Source organism: Planococcus citri, chromosome 3, assembly GCF_950023065.1.
Source record: "Planococcus citri chromosome 3, ihPlaCitr1.1, whole genome shotgun sequence".
Lineage (NCBI taxonomy): Eukaryota > Metazoa > Arthropoda > Insecta > Hemiptera > Pseudococcidae > Planococcus > Planococcus citri.
The window spans coordinates 41,053,214-41,076,487 of NC_088679.1; the positions used below are offsets into that span (position 1 = coordinate 41,053,214).

Sequence of the window (23,274 nt, forward strand, 5' to 3'; positions counted from 1 at the left end):
AAAATTGTCTGCCAGGTGGAATACCTTCTTCGTAAGATAATTTCATTATAACGTTTTAGAAAAGTAATGCCAAATCTTGATTTAATTGTAGGTAGGTAGCTACCTATTTGCAATTTTATAGGAAAAATTGTTTCTGAATTTTTGAATGACTTTTAATCTCTTCCTATCTTCTTGAAATAATATTTTTTTCGAATATTTTCAAATTTTATTCATAATTTTACCAAACAAAAATATTATTAGGGAACCCATTAAAAATAATAATATGATAAAAAAAATGTGGGTGGGATAGACCGGTAAATTAAACAGAATTTTTAAATTTGGATAAAATAACTTTATAAAAATGATAGAAAAAAATGCATATGAATTCATTAGGAAAGCTTGTACAGGTACATACTCAAGCAGTAATAAAATTAGAAATCGGATCGATAGACAAAATGCAACGCAATTATTATAAGTCTCAAGTGTCCATTCCTGATTCTTCACATCTGAACATGAATCAGTTGAACCGGAATTTTAAAGCATGACACCTACGCGGTTTTTTTTCTTTTTAAATAACAAGTTGACGGAGTACATTCATTCCGGGAAAAATATTTTCAAGGGTAATTGATTCATTTTCGTAATAAAATTACCCATGTATAGGTACTTCGAATTTGAGCTCTATAGTTACGTATGCGTATCAAATAAAGAGAAAACACTCGAAAAACAAATAATATATTACCTGCCTAGGTATAAATATTGTTCCAAACCTACAAACGAGTTCTTCATAGCTCGACCTGCGTCTTTCATGAACCGAAAATCAAAAGAACAGAAAAATGAAACTATTCGCATTTTTCTTGTTCTGTTTATTTTGCAAGAGTTTTGCAGCAGATTTAGACAGAAGTTGGTGGAAGCACACGATTATTTATGAAATACTTCCATTTTCGTTCAAAGACAGCGATGGAGATGGACGTGGCGATATTAAAGGTAAGTACCTACCTATAAGACATAATAGTACTATAAATTACTCATCAGAGGAATAATCCTTAATGAACTTGACATACATATTTTTTTTAAATAGGTATTTCGTCAAAATTAGACCACTTTGTTGATCTCGGCATAGAAACCATCCATCTTACTCCAGTGTATGAAACTTCAATGCGAGATATGGGGTACGATATTACTGATTATTACAAGATTGATCAGAGATACGGTACCATGGATGACTTTGACGAATTAATGGCTGAAATGAAAAAAAGAGGTAGGTACCTAGCTAAATTGTAAAAATCACCCCCATGTAGTTGGGCCTACTAATAAATTGAATTTCATTTCAGATTTGAAACTAATATTAGATTTGGTAATTAATCACAGTGGTTACAAAAATGAATGGTTTGTAAAATCTGTTGACAAAATCGACCCCTACACGGATTATTATGTTTGGAAAGATGCCAAAGAAATAATTAACGGTACACCAACACCTCCCAACAAATGGGTAAATCGCAGTAGTACTTAGATTATGCAACTAGGACAAATTTTGAGGTTCATTTTGCTCGGGTAAATAAACCTCAAAATTCGTTGAAAATCACATTAAGTATCTCCCTTGATCCATAAAATATTGTACGTTTTTAAGGAAGAACCCCTGCTAGTTTGTCCACTGAGCGATTAGCGAGCAGAAGATAATGTAGCGGATTATCTCGTTAGAAACGTAAACATAATTAATTGAGTTACTGTGTAAATATGTAATCCTTCGCAGAGAAATATTTTCCATTACTACGATGGTTCTGCTTGGGAATGGAATGAAAAACGGCAGCAATTTTATCTTCATCAGTTTCTCCCAGAACAGCCAGATTTTGATTTAGGCAACGAAAATGTAAAAAATGAACTGAAAGTAAGTTTCGTTCATGATTTTTTTATACATACCTATATCATTTTGCAAATCATTGTAAGTATATACATTCTAAAGTTATACCTACTAACTCCGTGGGTAATTGGGTATACCCATTTGTGTTACTTATTACAGAAAATCATTACGTTCTGGTTAGATAAAGGTGTAGCTGGATTTAGGCTTGATGCTGCTCCCCATTTCTTTGAAGATAAAGAATTTAGAGATGACAGTTACGACAGACAAAAAGACCAACCAGAAACTTTGGAATTTATCCACGAATTCAGATTGTTTTTAGATGATTACAGCGTTAAACATGGAGGTTTTGAAAGGTACTTAGACATTGAATGAAATAGAGTTTCATGGTATCGTTTGATTCTAATTTCATTCCTTCTGAAACACATATAGAATCTATGTAGCGGAAGCACATAGTGATCATGCAACTGCTGCAAAATATTACGGAACTAAAGAGTATCCATTGACTCATTTCCCGTATAGTTTCATTCTGGAATATATTGATCAGCCTATGAACGGTTTTTGGTTTTTCTGGTTCGTTGATGAATGGATGGAGTATTTACCTGATGGCGAAGTGTCAGCTTGGATGGTATGTATTGTACATGAACATACACCTTTGTAGATACATACTCGTAATTCAAGTTCAATCAAAATGTACCTACCTATAGCCTACTTAAATAGCATTTTGAGTGACAGAAATATCAGAAACAAACATGTACGTGTCTTTGAATATTTCACTGAATAACTTTTAATGAAGTGCCACAAATTGTATTTTTTATTGATACTCAGACACAAGATCATGATGGTAACAGAGTTGGATCTCGGGTAGTTCCAGAGTATTCAGACATCGTTACAATGCTATCAATGCTGCTACCTGGAACAGTAGGTGTATATTATGGACAAGAGATCGGCATGTTAAATGGTTTCATCACACCCGAACAAGTCAGAGATTACTCCGGTGGTGGTGGACGAGACCCTGCCAGACTTTTAATGCAGTGGGACAACAGTACAAGCGCTGGTAAGCATTTCTAGGGCTAATTAAACAGTGTTGTGCAAATTAAGTAAGGTGCAGCACATCTAGACCTACAGCATTAAGTTGCCTACATTTCAACTTTTCAAAAATTGCTACATTGTGCCATCGTTGGGCTGCGCTTCATGAAATGAATCCGTGTTCTTTATTTCAGGATTTTCTACCAATGCAACAACATTTCTGCCATCAAATTCAGATTACTTCGTTAGAAATGTCGAGTTTCAAAAAAAAGAAGAATTCAGTCAATATAACATGTTTAAAGATCTGTCAGCACTTAGAAAAACAGACACTTTGAAAGTTGGACGATTTGACCACTTCCCCTTTTATGAAGAAGACATCTACATGTTAAAAAGGTTTTTATTCTCCATAACTGATACCTACCTACTTTACTTACAGAAATGTTTTTTTTAAAAATCGCTTCGCTCTGACACGTACTTTATTTATTTTATTAAAGATCACATGAAGAACACGAAATTTTTTTGGTCATCAGCCCTGCTCAATCTGTTTTACATGTAAATTTAACTCGACTAATGCATAATCCACCAAATCTAGTTTCAGTAGTGACTGCTAGTACAAATGCTGGATATAGCAGAGGGTAAGTGAAAGCTTAATAATCTGCTCGTATGTCGATAGGTATGTACCAGTAGGTACCTATTGATAAATTGATAATAATTCTGTTCACATATCCGTTTTCAGATCAACTTTAGATCGTCAGTCACTAGATAAATTCAAGTTTCTGCCTTTATCTGCCGTTGTATTTGAGACTAACAGACCCAAAAATGAGAAGAAATCTAAGGAATCTGAGAAGGATGACAATTTATGAAAAACAGAAGATTAGTCGCCAGCTTGGGCAAATAGACGAGAAAAACTGGATCTGAAAAACATCAGTAGCAGAGTAGCACAATAGTAAAATTATTTTTCTGCGAGTTTTCACAGACGTTGTATGGTTGATCTGATGACTTATACGTACCTCGATTCATGGACTGTCACTCTCATTTGTTAATCTATTTTCCATTCTTAGTACTTAAGTACCTAATACATATTTCATTATTATTACCCAAATACAATGTTTTCTCCATTACCTATTTTATATACTTTTTCTGTCAGGCATTACTTATAATACATATTACGAGTACACATTATGTTGGTAGTAGATTGAACTCGAACACATTTTTTTAAAAAATAATTAAAAAGAGATGAATGCAACTGAAAATTTTGAATGTACTTAATGTTAAAATAAATATAAACAAATTCAATTTGTTGACAGTTCATTTTCATATGTAAGAACCTCATTTTTTTGAAACAGGTAGGTAGGTAGGTAGGTACCTTTTATTTTCCGCTGCTACTGCTGTAAGTTTCAACATTCAAAATCGAGTCAAAAAATACAGATACGAATACCTTGTTCATTATAAGGCAAACTATTGAATTGAATGAAATTGGTCACATTTTACTTTACATGTGATTTGACGAGATAACTATTCGTAAAAAAATATTTAATAATAGAAAATACCTTCGTCATTTCGACTGAAAATTATCGGAAGTAAATATATTTGCATAAGTAGTGGAAATTTTATGGAAAAATGATAGGTATGGTACAAGTATTAAAAAAATTTTCTGAGACCAGATTAATCTGTTCATCACAACTAACATAAATGTTGTTCATTCGACAACATCACTCACCTTCGAAACTAAAGTGCTAAAAAATAGAGAACAATGAAAAATTATCTTTGAAAAAATCAAGAAAAAACATTACTTACCTAATGAAACTGCTAGAAATTCGAAATCAAATAATGTACCTATCGCTCAAATTTTAACGAGACGGTAAAAATGACAGCTTTTGGTTGAAGTATAGTTGAATACCTCAAAAGTGATTTTTGGCAGATTTCAAATTTTTAAAAAAATTTAAAAATAGATAGGTACCTACCTATGTACTTGAGCATACGTTCTACTAAATTAAAAATGGTGAAATTGAACTACAGGGTGCCCAGAAATATCGTGAACTCCTTAATAAGTTTTCTGCCAAATATTTCGGTTGGTCACAGTGAATGATAATAATGATAGCATATGATTGGTTGTTGGACTGAGATGATAACTTTCCACCAACTATATGCATCTATTTCACGTTGCCAACCTATATTTTTATGAAAAACTTTCTCTGGGTTTCACGATATTTCTGGGCACCCTGTATGTAAGGTGATTATTTCATTACCTACCAACATTGTGAAAAACAACTTCTTTTCGAATAAATTGTCAATTCACTCATGTCCCAATTTGGCAATTTCCAACACTTGGAATGACAGACTCAAACTTTCTGAAGCTTGAAATATGTACCTACCTGTTAAATGACGTACCTAGGTACCTACTATTGTATGTATTAAGCACGTCGACGTCAAAGAACTAGAAATCAAGGTACATATCAGCTGCCGTCGTCCAAAATTTTGACATAGAGATTTCTTTAAGAAATCCATTCACGCATGTGAGACGAGAGTGTAAACATGAAAATATTCAATGTTTTAAAATCAAAAATTGGATTTATAAATTTGATTCATTATTTCAAGAAATTTTACTCGGAAAATGAAATTTAATTTTTTGAATGAAGTAAGTATATAGTTCAATTTTCTGAGACGCGTTTTCTTTACCTAGGTAATTGAATCAAAAAATGATCTGACGGATGCAATTTCTAAACCTCCGAGTGCTGACTTCACTGTAACTAAAAAGAAAAAACGACTCACTAGTCAGTAGGTAAGCGTGATACGTACGAAAATCCTTTAAAAAAATCACAAATGCTGGTAGAGCTCTAAAAACCGAACAATGGACATAATGATTTTTTGCTCTCCCTATTGCAATTGTTCCTATTCCTTTCAGTTTTATTCCAATACATATTGGATATTATACAAGTAGGTATATGTAAGTCTGGTCTGCTACAAGTGGTACAAAAAATCATCATGACCAAGAGCATTATTCAGTTTTAAAAAGAACTCTTTTCGCATGACTCACAACTTGCATGAATTATTTTTTTTCAACAGTCATTTACTCCTTCAGTTCGACAAGTTTTCCAAATTGTATGGCTTGATACGTTTTTGACTTTCACTCGCCATTGAATTTGAATAGGTAAGTATTAAACATTTTTCAACTGATAAAAATGAAAAGAGAACATCATAACATAAATTCCGAAAATTACATTACACAATATTATTTTGAAGAAATCATCAATAATGCCAATTGTGCGCACTTTTTCAACTTGAAGTCACGTAATTTGACAAATGAATCACTAGTCAACATACTGACAGCCGTCATTTTAATTTTGTTTCTCAGGTTTTGGTTAACTTACCTACGTAGGTACTTTAACAATTTATTGCACCACTCTAAACAATATTCGACGCCCCCAGCTAAAAATATTCGCAGAAAAGAACAACACCATAAGTAATTCAGAAATCTAAAAAACATTAAGTAATGTTCATCAAGTACAATACGTTACCTACTGGTGCTGCAAATTCGCAAAGACTGACTGACGTCGAGACATTTTCATACTAAGAAAGTGAAAAGCGATCAATTTCCTATTTTGAAGATCCTTTTTCCAGAACCAACAATGACGACGATGTAAAACCAATCATGATTTCGCAGAATTGATAAAATTCTGTGTAGGTAATTTTGAGTGATATTTAAGCTCGCTGCGTTGAGTGCTACTTATAAAAGAGTTGACATAATTATCAAACACTAGAATGGTTGATTTGTGTTTATATATGTATAAGTATACGTACAGTAGAAGTCTCGATAGCTTTTTCCCATCTAACTGTGGAAGTAGGTACTAATAAGTAGGTGAGTTAAATTTCGTTCACCATGAAATTCTTGTTCGTTTTATTTTTTACGACTGTATTCTGCGGAATATCCGCGGACTTGGATAAAAAATGGTGGAAAAATACGGAAATATATGACATTGTAGTATCGGCGTACAAAGATCATGATGGAGATGGATTCGGCGATTTTGAAGGTAATAAAAATATGTACCTAATAAGGGTTTTACAAGTAGTGAGAGTATCAGTAAGAAATAATAGGTATAGGTAAGTAGGTACCTAACATATAGAGTATGATTTTAGGCATAATTTCCAAATTGGATTATATCAAGGAATTAGGAGTAAACACTATCAAATTATCACCAATTTTCTCATGGAGTGAAGGGATCAGCCCCCCTTATCCGATCGATGACTTCAAGAATACTCATTTGAGCGCTGGATCTTTAGATGATTTTGATAACTTGATAGCTGAAGCCAACGCCAGAGGTAACAATTTTTTATACAAACATATAATCATTAGGTAGGTACCTAGTAATAAATCCTTCAACTGGTATTTATAAGCATGTAAATGTTATTAATTGTACAGGAATGCGAGTTATACTTGATTTAGTAATTAATCATTGTTCTATTGAACACGAATGGTTTAAAAAATCGCAAAATAAGATCGAGCCTTACGCAAATTATTTCATTTGGACCGACAATATTAAAGATGAAGACGTAAGAACTCATTTAGAAAAGTTATTTCACCTAGATACGGTGGATATACCTATTCAATGAATTGTCTTTGTTTTATACCCAGTTATCTGAGAGCCAGGTTTGGAATCAAGATGAAACAAGAAAACAATATTATTATCACCGTTTTGACAAAAGCACCGCTGATTTAAATCTGAAAAATGGAGCAGTAAAAAAAGAAATTAAGGTACCTATATGTTTAAATTTTGAATGTGACTAGTATTTTTAGGGGTAGACTAATACCTAATTCCCATGTTTACTGATGTTGGTACCTACTTATCTATTTGGTTAATTTTTCAGAGCATTATGAAATTTTGGTTGGATAGAGGTGTTTCAGGATTTAATCTGTTGCATGCAGAAGCTTACATAGAAGCTGAATCAGCAAAAGAAAAAGGATACCCTAGCTTTTTGGAGATTGAAAATCGGCCGGAATCTTATGAATTCGTTCACGAGATTAGAGAATTTATAGACAAATACAATGAAGAAGAAGAAGGATCTGAACGGTATAAAACGATTGTTCAAATTATTTTTGAAAAGTAGTTAGGTATGCTACCTAGTTAAATACCCTATTTTATTCATTTTAATTTTTCATTCCAGAATATTAATAGTTGAAGAAAAACCAGTCCCAGAATACCCAAATTTGCAGGGTAACCATACGTATCCTATGGCTCACATGGTATGGAGAACTGTCTTTCAAAAAGATGACGATGATGTGTATTGGTATTTCAAATCAGCTAACATTAAAGGCGTTATCAATAACATCATGGAAGCGAATGAAGTTGGTCCTACTATGTTCATTGTGAGTAAAAAAATCTAATCTTCAATTCAGTACCGGTAGGTAAGGTACCGATCGTGTTTGTTTTCAAATGCAAACTTTGAAGGGAAAAATTATTTTTTTTTTCAGTTAGAAGACTCAACTCTAACGAGGACACCTAATAGATTTCAAGATAGGCAGTACCTGGACGTATGGCTTACAACTTTATTCACGTTACCGGGCATCAGGCATATTTACTATGGTCAAGAAATAGGTCTTTCATCTTGGAAATTCTCACCTGTACAAACTACCGCAATGCATTGGGACGAAACAATCAATTCAGGTAAATAGGTACCTATAGCTCATTAGTCATTAATAATGACTGACAAAACGAATAAATGCCTACCTACTTACCTTAAATCACATACATATATCTACAGGATTCACAGAAAGTGAATTGATAATGTATTCCCCAAATGTTGATTACTGGAAAGTCAATGTTAAGAAACTGAAAGACGCTGAATACAGTACGCTCAAATCTGTACGAGATCTATTACATCTAAGAAAATCCAAAGTTGTACAATATGGTGATTTGAATACATACGCAATTTCGGAATACATTTTAGCGTTCACGAGGTAGGTGACCAATACTTATTCCATCGTAATTAGGAATAATATGGGTACTTTTAAAAAAATGCAAGTATTTGTTTGGCTTTAATTTGCGATGTATTTTCCCATATAGATCGCATGGCAAAGAAAAACTCATCACTATACTGAATTTATCGAATGTGTTGCATGAGGTCAACTTAAAACGTGATATACCCGAACGCATTTCAGGAAAAGTGCAGGTCGTTTCTTCTAGTCCAAATTCAATTCATCGTAAAGGGTAACTTAATCATTAAATTAACAACTTATAATGATAGCTATTGATTTATAAAAACATTCTACTACATTGTTTATTGCCATTTTGCAGAGATATCATTGGTCAGAAATCCGTAGTAGAGTTGAGACCGGTTTCAGCTGTGGTACTCAGAGTATAGAAAAATGGAATTTGAAATGATTGACTTTTCAAAAATTTTCCTGAATCGACTATTTACTACCCGCATTAATCTCTGTCATTCCTCTTTCTATATTTTGAATGATGTTTGTGCGCATTTCTTGCATTGAATTCGTGATCATCTTAATAGATATACATTTAATAATTTATGAATGAATTGTTCATTGAAATAAATTCGGTATGCAGTGAGTTCTTTTTGTTGGTGAAATTTTTTGCTTGTTTTTATAAGCTAAATCGAAGTTGATATAATGATATCTAATCTTATTAAGTATTAAAAACAAAAAAATTCGATCATGAATATAATTTGAATAAATTTTTTTTTTCTAAATTACATAGGTACCATGTACCTACCCAACTGTTTTAGTTTTGGTAATAGGCTCAAAGTACTAGGTACTCGACTTCGCTTACATGTGCCTGTTCTAAAAATTGAAGAAGCAGGTACCTAAATTTACAAAATTTGACATTTTTGACCATCATGCACATGGTTCTGGCCCAACTTTTTGAACGAACAAAAGAGTTCTGCTAAAAAATAGCCTAATTATCTCTAAAAACTAAAATTGAAAGAGATATGTACGTAAAAGCAATTAAATTTTCGTGAAAAAGTGAATAATTTTTAAAGTTAGGAATTCGTTGACTTTGAAGATGAATTCATATTTAATTTCTTGAAATAAGCAAAAAACTTTTTTTTTTGTTATGAAACTGTCTATTTAAAAAATTGAAGGATCTAGAGGCAATGAATACATATTATTAAAATTTTGCCGGGTATTGATAAATTCATTTGTCCATGGCGCCTTCAATTTCAGAGATAAGGAAAGTCATTTTCCAACAGAAATTTTTTGTGGCCTGGAACAGTTGAACCGGGAACTATGGTCAAAAATTTGGTTTCTGGGAGTCCATAAAAACGAACTCTTTTAATTTCCAGATTAGGCAAGTTTCATGAAAAATCAATTATTACAGGTAGGTACTATAGGTTGCATGTCTGAGGGCACTACGCAAGTAAAAGATGATTTGGATCAGCGTGTGACACTTTTGAACCTTCTTTTGTCAGTATATTTTTTCATTGATCTTTCTCTTAAGAGTGTAGGTAAAAAAAATTGTATGATAAAATAAACTGGAGGCCATACAGAAAAATTAATGGCAAACAAAATTGTAGAACATAAAATTTTCCATCAGCTGATACCAACCTATAATTTTACTTACTTTTTTACCTGACCAACAAAATAATTTAAATTTTTTGAGCCCCCTCCCCGCTTTAAAATTCACTAGACTATTTATTTTTAATTTTTTTTTTTTTTAAATCTCTCTTTTCCTAAATAAAATTTATTGTTTGCCTAGTTGATTGCTTGATTTCTAACGATTTTTCAAGTACATACCTATGTACCTATTCAAAATTCCACCTTTTGCATAATAAATTTCCGAGATAAGAATTTTTTAAAATTATATTAGGTAACTTTTTAAGTCTTGAATAGATTTAGAAAAGGATTTTCCAGCTCATTTTGATTTCTCCGGAGCGATATTTGATCTCCTCAGACCATTATGATTGAACCTAAAGTTTCCAAGGGAATCTCTACATATGTATTTCAGATTTCAGCTTAAAATGGTTGAAGGCGAGTTCAGTTGGGGTTTTTTCTCCAAAGGCAAAATTTCGAGAAGAACAATTAAACAATATTTTTTAATACAAAATTAGAAATTGTTCAATGAAGTTGGGCTTTCTGATGTTTTTCCAAAAAATTCAAAAACCAAGTCTCAGAGAAAAAACTATTTACTCTACACATGGAAAATTTTCTGTTTACCTACCTAATTTTTTTCATAGAATTCTTAATTTATTTAATTTTTATCAAAAAAATATTTTTTGCGATGGAAAACCTAAGCAAAACACTTGACCAAATTTTTCATTCAGGTACAAACGACCCATTTAAATAGGGGAAAAATCTCGCTGATGACTAGAATATTGGTTATTCGATTTCGAGGGGTAAAAAAATAGAAAAAAATAAACACTACCTATAAACGAATTACTGTGTGCTGTGTGCGTAGCATACTTGAATTATCTACGGCGTATTGTAAGTATATCTATTGACTATTGAACTTCAACTTGATTGGTAGGCACATAATTATATCTATCGATTCCCTGAAACGATTGCACACGATTTTTTAGATAGGTACCGGTAGTGAGACTAATTTTTAAAAATAGGAATAACGTAATAAAGTATAGATGTCAGATCTAGCTATAGTTATCTTTACCTTCAGTTAAAACAAGCAGATTAAATAAATATTTTGATTTTTTATCGAGCGCAAGTGAATCTGCATCTGAAGATTCGTATAAGGTAATTGTGTACTTTTCAAAGACACTCGAAAAATTGAATATGTGATAGGTATATGTAAGTTTCGGTAGATATGTATAGGTAGGTAAAGTACCTTATCTAATGTGATACAAATGACCCGACTTTGAACAATAAAGGCCCAGAAACTCAATTACCTACCTCACTTTCAATTTCAAACTAACATATTTACTTCACAAAAGGAGAAATTCTTTGTTTGAACACAATACTGATTCATTCCACCAAAAATATCCACAAGAACCTACTTCAAAAAAATAGTGTTTATTGTACACATTGTTCAAGTGAAACCTTCCGTATTCAAATCTGAAAACCTCAGCATATAGATATAAGTATTGGAGTTGAAACAAAATCAGATCTTTTTACATTAACACCTGCAAAGAGAAAGTATAGGTACCTTAAAAAACCAAACACACGATGAAAGTATTCGGACTACTTTTGTCGTTTTTCTGTTTTTCGAGTAGCTTTGAGTTTGAAAAATTAGATACGGAATGGTGGAAGAACACAATAATTTACGAATTAATTCCGTATACGTTCAAAGACAGCGATGGAGATGGTATTGGTGATTTGAAAGGTAAGAATGCTTAGGCCAGACTGTACCTACATACCTATAAAGTTTCAAAAGTTTTTAACGTGCGAAATTGCTATAATTTTTATTGATTCAAGTTTCTAATTACAGGAATCACGTCGAAATTGGATCATTTTGTTGATTTAGGAATAGAAACGATTCATTTAACACCAATGTATAAAACAACGTTGAAAGATATGGGATACGATGTATCGGATTATTATGCTATTGAACCAAAACTTGGCACAATGGATGACTTTGATGAACTTGTTAGAGAAATGAAAAAAAGAAGTAGGACTAGGCATCCACTTATTATTTACGGCTAGTTTTTATTTTTTTTCTAGCTTGAATTTTTATTAATTTTGTTGCATTCATGCAGAGATGAAGTTGATATTAGATTTAGTCATCAATCACAGCGGCTATGAACACGAATGGTTCCAGAAGTCTATCGACAGAATTCATCCGTATACTAATTTTTACGTTTGGAGGAATCCTAAATATCTTGGTGGGCAAAAAATACCTCCTAATAACTGGGTAATTATATACCTATAACTTTAGCATGCGAGTACTTCAATTTTTTTTTTAAACAGATGCATTGTAATTTCAAAATACAAATAATTATGTAATTCTTTCTAGAGGAGCATATTTTCTCTTGGTACTCCGGGTTCGGGTTGGACATGGAATGATAAACGCAAGCAATATTATTTTCACCAGTTTTTACCAGAGCAACCAGATTTTGATTTGAATCACAAAATATTAAAGAATGAACTGAAAGTAGGTTTTAAAAATAAGTGCTCGATATGATATTTTGATTAGGTACCAGGTACCACTATGAGAATATGTTCTCTGATATTAGGTATTTATTAAATTATTATAATTTTAGAAAATGATAAAATTTTGGCTCGACAAAGGCGTGGCTGGATTTAGGCTAGATGCTTCTCCTTTCTACTTCGAGGATAAATCATTTCTAGATGATGGTTACGAAGATCGACAAATGAATCAACCAGAAGTTTTACAATTTATTCATGAATTTAGATTATTCTTAGACCAATATAACCAAAGAAAAGGTGGACCTGAAAGGTAACGTTGGGAAAACTTTCAATCACAATTTATCAATGGAGTTTGCACTATTGCAGCTTAATTAAATTTTCAATCATTTTAGAATATTTATTGCGGAGGTGCACTCTGAAAGTAATACTGTGGTGCAGTATTATGGCAAACCTGATTACCGAATCACACACTTTCCTTATACTTTCTTATTTGAACATTTCCATGCGCCCACAACTGCTACAACTTTACAGTCTGATATCGAAAAATGGATGAATATTCTACCAGAAGGAGCAGTATCCGCGTGGATGGTAAGTAAAAGATTGTTTTTTGAAAGTCAGTAGTAGGTATAGGTACCTTACCTATGTTGTATACCTAATAGGTACCTACCTACTACGCCTGAAAGAATATTTTTTTCATCGCTGGAAAATGTTTTTCTTCCAGACACAAGATCACGACGGCGCAAGAGTAGGATCCCGAATTATACCAGAATATGGCGATATTTTCACAATGATAACAATGACACTACCTGGTACGGTGGGTGTGTATTATGGGCAAGAAATTTCCATGGAAAATGGCTTCATTACACGAAATCAAATTAGAGATTTTTCTGGAGGTGGGTCCAGAGATCCTGCCAGACTTTTAATGCAATGGGATGACTCTACAAATGCTGGTATGTGTTGGTATACTTATAAGTTATAAGTTACCTAATTTCAGAAACAGATCAGATCTTGCATCTCTGAAAAATTATACCTAATAATTTGGCTAATCCAAATGTTTGTATATATTTTCAGGATTTTCAAGTAACAGTAAACCATATCTTCCGCCAAATTCAGATTATTTCCAAAAAAATGTTGAAGATCAAAAAACAGAAGTTGTTAGCCATTATAACATGTTCAAAGATGTATCCATTTTGAGACATACGGATGCTTTTAAAATAGGAAAATTCAGCCATTATGCAATCTCCGATCATATATATGTTATTATAAGGTAAAGTTTGAGCATTGGCACGATATCTACCTTAACTGACGATGTTCAATTTTTCGACATTTTTAATTTTAAATAATCTTCACCATGCGTATATCTGTCTATTGATTTCTAGATCGCATGAACACCACGTATTTACATTAGTTGTGAACTTTGATACGGCGGTCACTCCTATTAATTTAACAAACATACTGAAAAATCCCCCAAACAGGATTGTAATGGCAGCAACCTCGACAAATGCGGGATATTTAACAGGGTAGGAAAATTTATTAGGATCTAAGTCAATGTAATAATCTTGCAGATCAAACTGAAAAAATTCTACTTTCGAATACAGATTCATTTTAGAGCCGAACTCAGAGTCTGCGAATGAATTCCATATGAGACCACTATCCGCCGTGTTGTTCGAGACAATCCATCCTTCACTCTGAACTAAAGAGCATGGAGAATAGGTACGCCTGCACAATCCTGAATGCATCACACCAAGATAGTCAAACATGACTTACTTATTACTGACCACAATTTATAGAACGAAGCATCTCCATAAAGATTACTACGTATTAAAAGACATGAAATCAATTAGGTAGAATATACATTTTGTCATTGATTCAGTTGTAATTTATCTTATCTGTTACCAACTCAAAGTTGTAAAAGTTTCAACCTAAGATTGCAATTGCGAAATGGAATTTCGTTTAAAAAAATCGCTTCAACTGATGACCCATCGATCGACGACAACTCAATTTCAACGAATACAATTGAACTGTTCACTTTGAGTTTAGTGACAGAGTAATTTTTTTCTGTTATTCATTTCTAATAAAAATAATTTTTTAAAAAATGTATAAAGTTCCCACAAATTGAATAAATGCGCGGATAACAACACCAAAAAACAACTCGTAAAATACGCAATTTTTCTTCTTTTTCAAAATACATTTCCACGATTTTATACACTTCAATAAGTACGTAAATCTAAACACCAAATAAATACTCGATTAAAATAACACAGAATCCTGCGACAAAAAAGAAAAACAAAGGAAAATGGACCGCTACTTTTCATATCATACAAAAATAATCAAGTCTTAAAGAGAATACAAAATTTACTATTAAAAAATGCAAATAGGGTAATCCACAAACATACATACAATACTACAGTTATCAGTATTGCTGTAAATGACAAATAAAACTACATTAAAAAAAGAAACTTAACAAAGTAAAATCGTCAATATATGTTTGTTGAAAATAAGTGAAATAACAAAATGTTCCATTAGGAGCTCCAAAGTTCAAAACAAAAAGTATTCAATGTATATTCAACAGTTTCGTCTAGTGTGCTGACAGCTATCATCCAAAAAAATAAATTTAGTAAATGAAAATTTCTTTCGGATTTAATTTACAAAATATGTCTAAATTGACTTTGTAAAATTGCGCCTGGAGTTTAATGAAAACGACAACTTAACATACTTCACCGGATGACGTATTAATGATTTATGTTTACTCTGAATTAATGATAATGGAAAATAAAGCAAAGGAAGACTTGGAAAGCGAAATGCAATTTTTAAATGAGAAGACTTCAGCTAACAACTCGCTGTGCAACAGTGATGATAAAATTAAGCTTATAAATAATTTACCAGGTATAAGGATACGTTTTCTATCGTCTACAAAATAAAAGGCGTGAGAAATTATCTTACTCTTAATGTTGTAATCAATACTTGGAAGCTCGAAGAATTTTCAAAAAATAACAGTTCATTTTATTAAACTCTAGACGCAATCAAGAAATGAAAGATTTAAATTCCCATAGAATTAACAGAGTTGGTAGATGGTGTCTCCAAGTTTTTTAGTAACTGTACGAGAAAATGTTTTGTGGTAGTATCTTCCACTAGGCATTGAGAAAAGGTTGAATCTCTCAACTGATCTGGAAGACATTGTCGAAGAGCTTCTCGCGCTCTAAAAAATTCAAAAATAACGATTATCAACTAATTTATGCAACAGAAATTGAACTAGAAAAAAAATCCTCACCTAGCATTATCTGAAAGACGCAAATAACATCGTATCACATGTTTTAGTAACCGAGCAGATTGATCCTTTACTAAACACAGGACCATTTTACCCTACAGATAATTTTCAATATGAGTAAAATACGCAGTTGAATTCATTTACGATATGTACGAATAATTCAAACATTACTTACGAGTATCATCGCTACATGCGAAAATCTATCATAAGTTTGACAAATATAATTCAAACCGCTGTCGTCTAATAAAATTTTCTGCAAAATGAAAGTTGCAACAGTCTTTGATAATTCCGAGCCGGCTTCCATAATACGCAAACAAAGTGGAATAATCTCGGTGGTCAATAAAAATGTAATTACTTCTTGTTCATCGGTCTGAAAACATACACCGCAATGACAAAGTAGATACAATCATTACACATTTACTTCCAAGTTGAGAGAAAATTCTCACTTTGACTAGAGCTCCAATAACTCCTAAACTGGTCAATCTAAGATACTCGAACGGTCTAGTTTTACTGGTAGTGTGTAAGAAAGGATACAAAAACAATGGAATATTTGCTTGTAGGAATACTGATCGTGTCTCTGGATGAGATGCGAGACACTGTAACAGCGCTAAAGCATTACAAACTCGATTCGACTGATACGCTGACAGCGACGCTGGACTAATTGCAGGATATATGTTGATTATTTCTTGAAGTAAAGCGGCAACTGTTCCGAAACTGTGCCAAAGCATAGGAGCTAGGTCAGGAACTGATTCTCTTTTTTTGCTGAAATATTGATAGCAAAAATTATAATACTGAAAACATTCAGTCGCGTTTCGGTCATTCGGTGCACGCTCAAAACTGAAAAATTGACAATGAAGCTAATTTGCTTACCTGAGTTCTAATAAAGCGATTTCCCTGGTTTCAGGGTTGGGAATATCAAGCACCCAAGCATATATCTTCTCTCTTTCAACCATTTGTTGTGGTTGAGACGATGTCTGATTGTTTGAAGTCATGGAAGTGATCTATAAAAAAGAAATGGTGTTGTATTAAACTATCAAGTTCGAAATGATAAAGTAAATTTTGCTTACCGACAATCCAGTTCTTTAAGTAAAAAACGAGACAAGGGAGAAGTTTTTCAGAAACTTACCATAATATTACAATAGATGCGTCACAATTCAATATGAAACATTCAACTCAAAAATTTTAATTTCTAAAACTTTTTCGCATTATCAATCAAAATATTAAAACAATGTCGGCGTTTTCCGCTACATTTCCATTTTGAGTGTTCCAATTTTTGTTATTGAATTACAATTTGCGCATATCTTTTAATCTTCTAGCACTTCATTGGTTGAAATCTTGCTGAGATCATGTTGACAAGTCTCATGCACCAATGAAAACTGTAGAATATGAAGAAAGCTTAGAGAAAGCTTCAATCTCAAAGCCAAATGATTTCGAATCTGTAATCAAAGTTGAAACTTGAAAGTTGTGTGAGAACGAAATTTGATTTCTAAATGAGAGAAATTGAAGAAAATGAGCTTCGAGTTGAAAATTTTTATAGTAATTAACGATCTTGATGAACTCTAATAACTCAATCCTTTCCTTTCAATTTATGAAAACTTCATTCATACCTTTGTCTTGTCTCCCTATCAATTTCATGATCTTCTGAGATCGTATTTCCATTGCGATACCATCCTTCCACGTAGGGAAAAATTTGTTTCGTTTCACAAGTCTTGGCAAATTTTTCATAGCTGTAATTTTTGTCTATAAAGGAGAAATTCAGGCGACGTAGTTCCTAAAATTTGATTATTTTTTTCTTTCACTTAGATCATCCATTTTGTAATTTAAATAGGACGACAATTCAACTGGCTCAACCCTTGTCTGATTTATGCTAGTGATGGCCTTATAATAAGATCGAAGTAGTTCAATCAGTTCTGTTGCAGTATTGAAACATGGATGTAGACGAAGCCAACGATTCATCTTTATCGCCATCTTACAGCACGGTACGTATCAGAGTCGAATTGGTATGACGGTATGTAGGTATTCCATTGTAGGTAATTGGATTTAATTTTTTAGGTTATTGAGTGGCTGAATAATGCATCATTAGCTACCGATCATGAAAAAGTGGATTATTTGCGGAAAATTTCAGAAATTGTCATCAACAAAGAACCCGAGCTTTTGAAAGAATTTTTAGACCACATTCTAGCTTTTCAATCAGATCGTAGTGTTGAAGTTAGAAAATTGATAGTCACATTCATAGAATCGATAGGGTAAATATAAATTTGAAAAATAAGCGAGTGTTCTCAATGACGTTCACCAATGTAACAAATTCCGTAGGAAAAAACATCATCAGTACTTGCCCAAGGTGTTACCGAGTCTTCTGATGTTGTTGAGTGATCCCAATTTACAAATTCAGAAAAAAGTTATTCAAACTAGTAGTACTTTGTACAAGGAAGTGATCTTATGCCTTGCGAAATCTGATGTCAATGCGGATGAAAATGCTCTTGTGGATGTATGGAACACTGCCAATTCACTGAAAACCAGTATCATTAATTTAGTGGATAATGACCATGAAGGGTGAATAATTTTTAACAAATTCTGTCATTTGTAATCTCGAATGGCGTATCTAAAATTGGTTTTCTTTTCCAGAATTTTGAATCAAACGGTGAAGTTCATGCAAACTGTAATTATACTGCAGACTAGTAGAGATACTGAAGATAAACAGAACGATAATATATCTATTTTTGATGTACCATTGACTATGAAATTTACAAAACGAAGAAAACTAGAAGAAGAAGCGATGTATGAATTTCAACCTCTCCGGACCTTGTGATTGTATGAGTATCAGAATTAACCATTTATTGTGTTTTAGGGTTGTATTCGATTTATTAGTGAAATTTCATGATTCAAAACATATCAGCAGTACTAGTTTGATGACGTGCATGGCTGTCCTCACGACAATTGCATTAGCGAGATCGCAGTTTCTCGGAAAAGTCATCGCCGCGTTAGAAACAGTTCATAGTGAGTTGTACCGAATCAGATTTATTAATTATAGTAATCAAGCTGTCACTCATTTGTTCACTTTAATTTCAGCTCATCTACCGCCAGATCTATCTGAAAGTCAAGTGAATGCTGTAAGAAAACATTTAAAATGTCAGTTATTGTTGTTATTGAAACACCCATCTTGTATCACCTATCAGCAGAACATAATGACTCTATTGACTGATCTTGGAGCAACACATTCTGAAGTATAATAATTTATTGTAAATATAAAAAACTGTGAGTTAATTTTAGTTCAGTTTCTTTGTATTCATATTTTAATTTTTCTAGGTCATGAAAACTTTACCGAAAGATGATGACAGAAAAAGGAAATATAAAAAGCCCCCCGAAAGTGCACAAGTAGCGAAAAAATTACGATCGGAAGAACCACCAGTTCCAGTAACGGGGTTAGATTTAACGGAAATTTGGGTGAATGAACGTTTACTACCTACGGTAGCCACTCAAATCATCATGGATACCTTGGTTAGTGTTATTTCAATCTGTTTAAAATGTAAAATTCGGATTTATTAATATGACTCGATTTTGTTTAGCCCAATTTGCCTGGTAAAATGCCGCCATTATTTAGTTCAGCTTATACACCAATTGCTGCGGCAGGTACTCCGGCACAAGTTAAACACGTATCACGTTTACTAGCCACTCAATTGCATGCGGCCGGATTAGGACCTGGTTCATCTCAAGCACCTCCTGTTAAAGTAATATTTTACATCGAATGAAATTCGCTTCTTCTTTGTTCTACTATTTATGTATAATAACTGAAAATGGTGCGTTATAGACAATTGAAGCTATTGACGACGCTGAAAGTGATTCAGAAGAGCCGAAACCTAAACCAGCCTTACCTCCTCCTGTTTTGAAACCCATTTTGAAAAATCCCCGAACTCTAAAATTGACTGAAATTACCAAACCTTTGGAAGAAGAAGATAGAGAAAAATTGGCTGTGGATGCTGTGAAAAGAATTTTAGATTCTGAGAAGGATGCAGTGAATGGAGGCGCTTTGAGAGCTAGAATGAAGATTATCACTTCTATTGCCACCACTTTTGGCTTGAAAGTCAGAGAAGGTAAAGTAACTCGAGTGAAATAAATTGAAAGTTGAACTCAAATGGTTGTTAATATATTGGTTGTTGTTTTTTTCAGCAATTTTGGAGTATATTTTAGGAGACCTGAGACAAAAATTAGGTTTAGCTATGGCGTGGTTATACGAAGAATACAGCATTTTACAGGGATTCTATAAATTACCTGAAATATTACAACATAATCAGAAACCGGACCATAATTATAATACGCTTCTATGTTCATTAGCTTTGACAGTTGTAAAGAGATACGAATTTAAAGACAGAGATGCGTAAGTTTTGTTTCTTCATTTAATATTTCTGATTTGAATATTTTCATCGCTGTTTTGCATATAATCCGATAAAATCACATGTTATAGTTTGTTCGCTCGAATTTATTTGGAAGCTCCTTTAATCACTGATAACGCTCTTGATATCTTGAAAGAAATGAGTACTCGTGAAGTTAGCACTATTCAGTTGCTTCAACAACTGGTACTGAAAAGACCAGCTAAACAGTTATTATTTTTGAATATATTGTTAGAACAAACGTCCAGTCATGTTACAGAGGTGAGCAATGAGAAATAAAGTCGTTGTCCAGTAATTTTTTCTGTAATTACTAACTGCTTGTGTTTGATTTCAGGTTCACAAATGCGCTATCAAATTAATTATCGAATTGTATTCTCGAACGGAGCTTCGTAATATTATCGAAGAATACGCGACATTTTATTTAGGATTTTTGCGGTTGCCTCAGCCTCCTGATGTATTGTTTGGTCTTGACAAAGGAGCTCCAATGCCTTCAGAGAAATGGACCGAAAATGTAACCAAATGTTGTTTACGATTGTATTTATCTTTGTTGCCTCATAATGAAGAATTGATTCACGAGTAAGCATATCTCATAAATGAATATATGATTTCCCATAGATCCGATTGAAAAATAATGTTTTTCTGTTTTTAGATTGGCTAATGTGTACGCATCAACTGATTCGGACATAAAACGTATAATATTACGATTAATCGAAGCTCCCGTTCAAAAAATGGGTATGTCTTCACCTCAGTTATTGAAACTTGTGGACGAATTTCCCAAAGGAGCAGAAACTTTGGTTACTCGCGTTCTACATATTGTTACTGATAGAAGTATGCAAATTTATTACCACGTTTTGATCATATATAATTAAGTGAGATATTACTAATATGTAATTATTTTTTTCAATAGCTCCTCCTAGCGAAGAACTTGTAAACAGGGTCAAAGAATTGTACCAGTCGAGAGTTTCTGATGTTCGTTTCTTAATTCCAGTTCTGAGTGGTCTTTCGAAAAATGAAATCTTTAATGCTCTACCTCATCTAATTAAACTGAATCCGAACGTTGTGAAAGAAGTTGGTTTTTGAAAATGAAAATTTTCGGTTCATCTGTATGTAGTACTAGTTTGTAATATTGCAAAATTCCATTTTCAGGTTTTCAACAGATTATTGGGAAGTTCTAATGAAAATTGTAATGCACCTGTAACGCCATCGGAGTTGTTATTAGCGTTGCATAAAATAGATACGACGACATGTGAATTGAAATTTGTGATAAAAGGTTAGATATTAATTATTATCAACTGCGCTACGTTTTTAAATTTAGGGATTGCTCACTCAAAAAAAATGAAATTTTTCAGCTACTTCAATTTGTTTTGCGGATAAATCCAATTTTACTCAAGAAGTATTAGCCGTTGTTATTCAAAATTTGATGGATATTTCTCCTTTGCCTACGCTTCTTATGCGAACTGTTATCCAAGCGATCTCGTTCTACCCTCGTTTGATCGGTTTCGGAATGAATATTTTACAGCGTCTAATTCTCAAACAGGTACGTTTTTTTAAATATGTCTTTTGCAATCGAATGATCGTTTCGTTTGTTTTCATATTTCAAATGATCACCTTTCTTTACAGGTCTGGAAGCATAAAAAGGTCTGGGAAGGTTTTATAAAATGTTGCGAACGTACCAAACCCAACAGTTTTCAAGTGTTGCTACAACTGCCTCCGGAACAATTACGCGATGTTTTTCAAGAATCGCCTGGTTTGAAACCAGCACTTCTGGACCATGTTTTGAGTTATACTGAAAATCAGGTTTGTGATGGGAAAAAAAGGTTCCATACCTAATATTGTTTATTAATGAAAAAATCTTCAAACAAATATTTTATTTGCAGAGGTCGCATATTCCTCAAGACATTATGGATGTTTTGTATGGTACGAAGCATCCCCTTTATACCGAATTCAGTGTCAAGAATGAACCTGTAAGTATACAATTATGTGTTGTACACATTATTTTTCTAAATTTTTCTTACTACGGATAGCAATTCTCAAGTGGATTTTTTCTTTCAATTACAGATGTCACCGCCGGAACTTACTATTGACATTAAAGAAGAACCTCAAGAAGAAGCTATTTCCGCATGATGAAAATTATCATGAAAATAAGAAATTCATATCGAACAATCTTTACTCGATAGTCCCGATCCCGACAATTGGAATACCTACATCTAATTGCTAATTTATTTCGATACTCTTTTTAATTCGTGCCCTTTTTGCATGTAAAACTGCTCTAATTATTCGTATACAAAATTTTACGTTTATTCATTGATGAATAATTGTTCCTCTGATGATGAGTTTCTGTGTTGATATATAAATGTACGCGTATGTTATACTAGTCTGTATAGTACGTTGTATGTGCTTGAATTTTTAACGGACGATTTAAATTGAGATATTCTGTGATGCACGAATTATGTACATTTAAATTTTATTTCAGAATTGTGCGAAATATTCAAATAATAATTTATCTCTAAAAATTTTATTTAAATACCTAATGTATGTTTATTTAATTTGAAAAACAGACGAAGGAAAAGGTAGTTCAATTTTCGAATGTTTTGTTTATTTTGATTTTTTGTTTGAATAAGTTGAATTGTTTTCGAACAGACGGATAATCTGTAAATACATTTTTTAATCTCACGATCCATTTTATTTCATAAGTTACGAGTTA

The 23,274-nt window shown here is 32.7% G+C and overlaps 5 protein-coding genes across 6 annotated transcripts; 4 read left to right on the plus strand and 1 right to left on the minus strand.

The window, feature by feature from the left end:
- Positions 1-687: 687 nt before the first annotated feature.
- Positions 688-4,131, plus strand: LOC135840112 (maltase 2-like). Its single transcript, XM_065356461.1, has 10 exons — positions 688-963; positions 1,058-1,237; positions 1,311-1,468; positions 1,730-1,864; positions 1,997-2,190; positions 2,267-2,462; positions 2,663-2,891; positions 3,058-3,256; positions 3,358-3,498; positions 3,600-4,131. The coding sequence occupies exons 1-10, from the start codon at positions 813-815 to the stop codon at positions 3,724-3,726; spliced, it is 1,710 nt and encodes a 569-aa protein (XP_065212533.1). The 5' UTR covers positions 688-812; the 3' UTR covers positions 3,727-4,131.
- A 2,522-nt stretch (positions 4,132-6,653) lies between these two features.
- LOC135840113 (maltase 1-like) lies at positions 6,654-9,430 on the plus strand. The gene is made up of 10 exons (XM_065356462.1): positions 6,654-6,894; positions 7,001-7,183; positions 7,284-7,414; positions 7,497-7,616; positions 7,730-7,932; positions 8,027-8,228; positions 8,334-8,526; positions 8,624-8,819; positions 8,926-9,069; positions 9,157-9,430. The coding sequence occupies exons 1-10, from the start codon at positions 6,744-6,746 to the stop codon at positions 9,221-9,223; spliced, it is 1,590 nt and encodes a 529-aa protein (XP_065212534.1). The 5' UTR covers positions 6,654-6,743; the 3' UTR covers positions 9,224-9,430.
- Positions 9,431-11,951: 2,521 nt separating this feature from the next.
- Positions 11,952-14,942, plus strand: LOC135841961 (maltase A1-like). Its single transcript, XM_065359198.1, has 10 exons — positions 11,952-12,150; positions 12,256-12,435; positions 12,524-12,678; positions 12,781-12,918; positions 13,028-13,224; positions 13,307-13,502; positions 13,636-13,864; positions 13,986-14,181; positions 14,294-14,434; positions 14,513-14,942. Exons 1-10 carry the CDS (start codon positions 11,994-11,996, stop codon positions 14,604-14,606), a joined length of 1,683 nt encoding a protein of 560 aa, XP_065215270.1. The 5' UTR covers positions 11,952-11,993; the 3' UTR covers positions 14,607-14,942.
- Positions 14,943-15,069: 127 nt separating this feature from the next.
- Rcd-1 (Required for cell differentiation 1) lies at positions 15,070-17,468 on the minus strand. 2 transcript variants are annotated; one of them, XM_065359199.1, is made up of 6 exons: positions 17,309-17,468; positions 17,053-17,183; positions 16,629-16,944; positions 16,358-16,552; positions 16,186-16,277; positions 15,070-16,113 (listed from the first exon to the last, which is right to left on the minus strand). In XM_065359199.1, exons 1-6 carry the CDS (start codon positions 17,309-17,311, stop codon positions 15,954-15,956), a joined length of 897 nt encoding a protein of 298 aa, XP_065215271.1. In that variant the 5' UTR covers positions 17,312-17,468; the 3' UTR covers positions 15,070-15,953. The 2 variants fall into 2 exon arrangements, with proteins under 2 accessions (XP_065215271.1, XP_065215272.1); XM_065359200.1 differs by having other exon boundaries at positions 17,250-17,439.
- Positions 17,469-17,626: 158 nt separating this feature from the next.
- On the plus strand, positions 17,627-23,246 carry Sym (symplekin). The gene is made up of 20 exons (XM_065359195.1): positions 17,627-17,718; positions 17,986-18,161; positions 18,235-18,428; positions 18,496-18,735; positions 18,808-18,960; positions 19,031-19,179; positions 19,252-19,406; positions 19,489-19,680; positions 19,749-19,910; positions 19,991-20,273; positions 20,350-20,557; positions 20,645-20,831; positions 20,905-21,146; positions 21,220-21,398; positions 21,478-21,638; positions 21,717-21,840; positions 21,920-22,107; positions 22,191-22,367; positions 22,448-22,534; positions 22,629-23,246. Exons 2-20 carry the CDS (start codon positions 18,111-18,113, stop codon positions 22,692-22,694), a joined length of 3,198 nt encoding a protein of 1,065 aa, XP_065215267.1. The 5' UTR covers positions 17,627-17,718; positions 17,986-18,110; the 3' UTR covers positions 22,695-23,246.
- The last annotated feature ends 28 nt before the right edge of the window (positions 23,247-23,274 follow it).